Consider the following 6,713-nt stretch of genomic DNA (forward strand, 5'->3'; position numbering starts at 1 on the left):
TAGGGCAGGCATTGGTGGTAGGAAGGTTGTACTGGTGAAGGGGGATTTCTTTTCTATAACTAAAAACAACTACAAATATGTTTGTATTCATGGTGTTTTAATAAAGACATTATAGAAAAGAAAAGTCTTGCTACACTAAGCAGTTGATAAGTGGCCTGTGAGATGACAGGCACATCAAAACTAGTGTGAGACCCAGGTCATTGAAGTAGTAGTGAATGAACCTGAAGATGATGATGTTCTTCTATGTGTTCAGAGGAGTCAAAAAAGATGCAGAAAGTCAAACTCTCCATCTCATGCTGTTCACTCTTTGTAATTTTGCTTTCCTATTTTTCAAGTGGCACCTATTGATGGGACAGCTATACCTAGCCTGTTCCTGGAAGAAGCTCTGTGATGTGTGGATTCAGAGTATGCCAAGTAGACTCTTTATAAAAAGAACCATTAGACATGGGGACTAGGATGGAAGAGCCGGCAGCAGTGGAAGGTGAGAGCCACCACTCAAGCCCCCAGCAGGGCTCTTTGAGGAAGGCTGTGGCTGCAGCCCTGACCCTGGACGGGGATTCCACAGTGAGTCGCAGGAAAAAGAAAAGGAAAGAATCGCGCCCAGAATCTATTATCATCTACAGATCAGACAATGAATTAGATGAAGAGCCAGAGGAATCTGAAGGTGGAGACCAACGTAAAGGGGAGGAAGGTGATGATTTCCTAGATTATCCTGTTGATGATGGTAAGTCTCTCTGAGTAAGTTTGCTTATTAAAAGCCAACAGAATGAGACATATGTGAATTTTCTAGAAGACAGACAGGCCTAAGTACACTGACCAGTGTCTCGATCGATTTCTTCAAACAATATTGCAGGCTTTAATAAATCAATAGTATTAAAGAACTCAATGATGCTCTTTTTTGGGGGAGGGGATTTTTGGGCTACACCCAGTGATGCTCAGGGATTATTCCTGGCTATGCACTTAGAAATCACTCCTGGAGAACATATGAGACGCTGAGGGATCGAACTTCAGTTCGTCCTGTGTCAGCCATGTGCAAGGCAAATTCCCTACTACTGTGCCATTGCTCGGGCCCCAATGATGTTCTTTTCTGAGTGACATGGAGGAGCTCACCACCCTTTCACAACTCTTAGTCTAATGGAAAAGGGCAATTTATACACTAAGATTTAAGTTGACCATACTAATTATTTAATACACATAATATAAAGAAATACTTGAATTTACTTTTACAATAATCATTAAAAAATAAAGTATAATGACAGTGAATTCTAGTACTCCATTTCATCTAGGCTGCCAGTATGAAAACACCGAAGTGAGGAAACAAATGTACTATTATATACCTCAAGAGGAAGTGGGGTTTTGCTTCGTAAGGAATTGTGTCAGCATTCTAAAACCCAAAATATAGACAATTGGTAAGGCACTTGCTTTGCACCTGGCCAACTCCAATTTTTTTGTTTTTTTTTTGTTTTTTGGGCCACACCCGGGGATGCTCAGGAGTTACTCCTGGCTATGCACTTAGAAATCACTCCTGGCTTGGGGGACCATATGGAAAGCCGGGGGGTGGGTGGGGGGATTGAACCACGGTTCATCCAAGGCTAGCGCTGGCAAGGCAGACACTTTACTGCTCCACACCACTGCTCCAGCCCAATTCAACCCAGATTTAATACCATAAACTGCATATGATCTCCTGAGTCATGCCAGGAGTGATCCCTGAGCAAAATGCGAGGGTTAAGCCCTAAGCACAACTGGGTATGGGCTTCAAACCAAAAATAAATAAATAAATAAATAAATAAATTCAAAATATGAATTCCTTTGATCTAGAAATTTTCAGGCTGTTTCCCATGAAATTTAGAACCATGAACATATAAGGAGGCAAAATGATAAAGTTTGCAGCTGCTAATAAATTGTCATGAATCTATATTAAGTCTCATTGTCTAGCAATAGACAGATGGAGCAGATCTATTTGTGTGACTGAAGTGAGCAGTGAAACATACACAGGGAGACACTCAGCATTGGCCCAGCTCCATTTTCTAGTCAAGAGAAGACAGATCATAACAAGTCAGAAAATAAAAATTAATTTTAGGTTGTGGTGTGAGGTCTAGAGACAACTAAACTCAGAAAGATAAATAACCTTTGGGTAGAGAGATGGGAGGGAGAGTGTGTGGGTTGAGGAAGGCATGTTTGTGCCAAATGGCATGAGAAAATCTAGGGTAAAAGGCTGTTTAAAAGGAGATCAACGGCAGAGACACTGAGATAGGAGTATTTCAGGCTCATTTTTAAAAACAGTGTTGCTGTTGTTGTTGTTTTTGGCCATATCCAGTGGCACTTTGAGATTACTCAAAGTGTGGCTCTGTGCTCAGAAATCTTTCCTGGCAGGCTCAGGGGACCATATGGGATGCCAGAGATCAAATGAGGGTCCATCCCGGTCAGCTGCATAAAAGGCAAATGCCCTACCTCTGAACCATTGCTATGACCCCAGAAAATAGTGTGTTGTGTAAGGAGCATAGAGAACAAGGAGAAAAGCTGGGAGAGGAGTCAGAAATGCAAATGATTGATCCTCAGCATCCCATATGATTACCCGGGCACGCAAGGAGTGATCCCTGAGTGCAAATCCAGGAGTAACCCCTGAACATCACCAGGTGTAACTCAAAATAAACAAACAAACAAAAAGGATTTCAAACTTAAAAAAGTGTTATGATGGCAGGCTGGGGCAGAGAAGTGGTGGAGGTATGGGATGAAATCTGGAAACATTGGTAGAGGGAGGTTGACACTGATGGTGGCTAGATTATGTAAGACCTTGCAAGTCAGGGCCAAAATTGAAATACGGAGGGGGTGGGGGGGCAGATAGATAGTACAATGTATAGGGCATTTGCCTTGCACATGTCTAATCCAAGTTTGATTCCCAATACCCTATATGGTCCTTCAAGCCTCGCCAGTAGTGATCCCTGAGTTTAAAGTCAAGAGTAAGCCCTGAGTACCATTGTGGGTGGCCCATAAACAAAACAAAGATACACAAATCTGAAATGGGGAGTTTAAGTACATGAGAGACGACATCCCTATTTTGATTTATAAATTATTCCCATATTTCTAGAAAGAATGGATTCTGAGGCGGAAGAAGCTGATGGGAGGCTGGGTTCTCACTAACATGGAATTCTGGACTAGAGAGATAACATAAAAAATTGCTAGAGGACAAAAATCAGTTTTGAAGATGCAATTAGGAACTTCCTGGTAGATTCTTGCTTGTTTATCTTGGACTCCATTCAGGGATCCCTTCTAAGGCATCATTTATATATATATACATATATATGTGTGTGTGTAAATATATATATCCTTATTTAAACAGCTTGATTACAAATATGATTGTAGTTGGGTTTCAATCATGCAGAGAACACCACCCTTCGCCAGTGCAGCATTTCCATCACCAATGTTATAGATCTCCCTCCTCCCAACCCCAACCCCACCTGTACTCTAGAAGGCTTCTGCTTCCCTTGTTCATTCACATTGTTATGATAGTTCTCAATGTAGTTATTTCTCTAACAACACTCATCACTCTTTGTGGTGAGCTTCATGTAGTGAGCTGGACCTTCCAGCCCTCCTTCCTCTTGTCTCTAAGAATTACTGCAAAAACATCTTTTATTTTTCTTAAAACCCATAGATGAGTGAAACTATTCTGCGTTTTTATCTCTCTGACTTATTTCACTCAGCATAATAGATTCCATGTACATCCATGTATAGGAAAATTTCATGACTTCATCTCTCCTGATGGCTGCATACTATTCCATTGTGTATATGTACCACAGTTTCTTTAGTCATTAATCTGTTGAAGGGCATCTTGGCTGTTTCCAGAGTCTGGCTATTGTAAATAGCACTTCTTTTTTTTTTTTTTTTGGTTTTTGGGCCACACCCGGCGGTGCTCAGGGGTTCCTCCTGGCTGTCTGCTCAGAAATAGCTCCTGGCAGGCACGGGGGACCATATGGGACACCGGGATTCGAACCAACCACCTTAGGTCCTGGATCGGCTGCTTGCAAGGCAAACACCGCTGTGCTATCTCTCCGGGCCCGTAAATAGCACTTCTAAGGCATCATTTGTAATGCCAGAATTGAACCAGGGTTGGTTGCATTCAAGGCAACCACTATCCCCACTGTGGTATCTCTCCAGACCAGAACTTTGTAATGAATGTTGAAAAGAAGAATCAATAGGGCCCTCTGGACACTCAGCAGGAACAACAGAGAGGATTCATGGTGATGTCATTTTCTGAAATGTAAGAAATTGTGAAAGCACTGGGCTTAGGAACAATATGCCTATATTTTTATCTCTTGCCATCAGAGATCCTTTTTTTCCTGGGCCACCAATGTCAGAGTCTCTGTCACTATCCTGGACCCTGTTGATTCCCTACGCCAGTATTTGGTCAAGATGTTGTTCACCAGGTCCTCAGAGTTAATGCCAACCTAAAGTCTATTCTTCCCTTCCCCTGCTTTTCACATATGTTACAGACCATGGACTTGCCTGCAATAATATCTCTAGTCTCTCTTCCAAGGTGGCCATGGATGGCTATTAGGTAATCCTGAAGTATATAGGGTTATATATGTATGTATCTATGCATACATGTGAATGTAGATATATGTGGGGTGAGGGAGGTGTTCAGAACTTGAATCTGAAAGTTGGCGATGTTACACAGGCAGATCAGGAAATCCTTCTCGGTTGTTCTAGAGTCAGAAGTGAGAAGAGAAGGGATAGTCTACACATATAATACACATTGAAAATATTTTTGCACATTCATAAATGAGAAATAAGACTCATACAGTTGAAAAAAATTAATTATTTTTGTTTTTGACTCAAACAAAGAGTTGTTCAGGATTACTTCTAGTTTTCCACTCAACACTCCTGTTGGGGCTTGTGAGACTAAAGGATGCCTGGGATTGAACCTAGGTTGGGAGTGTGCAAGGCAAGTACCCTATTTCCTTATAAAAAGATATTCCTCTATTTCCCAGAGATTATGTCCAGTGTGAGGTTCAGAAAACTATAGCAAGACCAGAAGAGACATGTTTGACGTGCTTCACAGTTTGACCAGGGTTAAGTCTGAGCATCCCTATGGAGTGGAGCTCCATGGCAGAGTCACTGTGCCAGTGGACACCCTCCTGAGAGAGAGCCAGCCATGCCAGCACTGAGTCACTGACTCTGGTCCCCTCCCAGGTGTGGTAAAAGCAGACCCAACATCATCAGCCCCTTCCCTTGAAAAGTTCACTCTTACCTGATCTCATTTCTATCTACACCCTCCAGATATGTGGAACATACCGTTGGACAGCCGCTATGTGACCTTAACCGGAACCATCACACGAGGCAAAAAGAAGGGTCAAATAGTGGATATCCATGTCACATTGACAGAGAAGGAGCTGCAGGAACTAACGAAGCCAAAAGAATCATCACAGGAGACTCCTCCTGAGGGCCAAAAGGCCTGCCAACTGGCAGCAGACCGTGGTCCCCATGTGGTCCTGTGGACACTGGTCTGCCTTCCTGTTGTATTCATCCTGTCCTTCATCGTCTCTTTCTATTATGGTACAATCACCTGGTACAATATCTTCCTTGTGTACAATGAGGAGAGGACCTTTTGGCACAAGATTTCATATTGTCCCTGCCTCATTCTCTTCTATCCAGTGCTCATCATGGCCATGGCTTCTTCCTTGGGCCTCTATGCTGCAGTGGTTCAGCTCTCATGGTCCTGGGGAGCCTGGTGGCAAAAAGCCCGGGACATGGAGAAAGGCTTCTGTGGCTGGCTCTGTAGCAAGCTGGGTCTGGAGGACTGCTCTCCTTACAGCATTGTAGAGCTCCTGGAATCTGATACCATTTCAGGCAATCTCTCCAACAAAGACCCAACCCAGGATGTAGAAACTTCCACTGTCTAAACTGCTTCCAAGTTATTACTTTCTTTTCTTGTTTATTAGCCAAACAATTTCAGAAGACTCCAAAAATCTTCCTCTTCCTTCCATAGCTCCAAACATCCTCAAAGTTCTAGAAACTTCTAGCACATAGTGATCTATCTTACTGCCATCTTGCTTTTAGGAAGTCAGTAAACGAAAAGCAAGTTATCCAAGGCATTAACATCCGAAGGAAAAATTCTTCATTTCCTGTCCTAAAATGATTATTTATTTGGGACAGGGAGATCAGCCAAGTGTTAGTCCAGGAACCTGACTAACTTCTTTAGAAAGTTCGTCTAAAGAAGAATATGACTAAATATGACAGAATAAGGAGGCTCTGTGGAAACCATGTCAACAAATATGAAAACACATAACATGGAATATAAGATTTGGGAAGCAGGGTTACCAAATGTGATGTTCCTGTATAGCACTTAGATTTTTATTTAGCTACAGAAAAATATCAGTGATTTGTTTAGGAAAGAAAGATGTCTATTGAAATGTGTGTAGATAGAATTGCAAGGGAAATCATGTAGCCATAGGGGTCTCGGGCTCCTTTTTTCCCCTTCTCACCCTCTCTTATGTTCCAGGGCTGACCATCTCCAGTCTTCATGTCCCTGCTTCTGACAGAACCAAGGAAGCAACGAGACAGTACAACTCCCCCACTTAAGAATACTTTTCATAAATATCCCATACAACACTTCTTTTACCTCATTGGCCAGACTTATCCAACATCACACCTCACAGGATGTTGGGAAAAGTAAATTTTTGCTTGGATAGCTATATTTTAGGTTAAACATTGAG

The 6,713-nt window shown here is 42.3% G+C and overlaps 1 protein-coding gene across 1 annotated transcript; it reads left to right on the forward strand.

Moving 5' to 3' along the window:
• TMEM169 (transmembrane protein 169) lies at nt 1–6,474 on the forward strand. Its single transcript, XM_049770391.1, has 2 exons — nt 1–724; nt 5,278–6,474. The coding sequence occupies exons 1-2, from the start codon at nt 445–447 to the stop codon at nt 5,898–5,900; spliced, it is 903 nt and encodes a 300-aa protein (XP_049626348.1). The 5' UTR covers nt 1–444; the 3' UTR covers nt 5,901–6,474.
• Nucleotides 6,475–6,713: the final 239 nt, after the last annotated feature.

This window comes from Suncus etruscus, chromosome 1 (assembly GCF_024139225.1).
Source record: "Suncus etruscus isolate mSunEtr1 chromosome 1, mSunEtr1.pri.cur, whole genome shotgun sequence".
In the NCBI taxonomy this organism is placed as follows: Eukaryota; Metazoa; Chordata; class Mammalia; order Eulipotyphla; family Soricidae; genus Suncus; species Suncus etruscus.

Bases quoted from the DNA above. Each gene is read 5' to 3' on its own strand.
- TMEM169 (XM_049770391.1), top strand. From the start codon at position 445: ATGGGGACTAGGATGGAAGAGCCGGCAGCAGTGGAAGGTGAGAGCCAC. The intron at 725-5,277 runs GTAAGTCTCTCT...TACACCCTCCAG, and splicing joins AGATTATCCTGTTGATGATG to ATATGTGGAACATACCGTTG.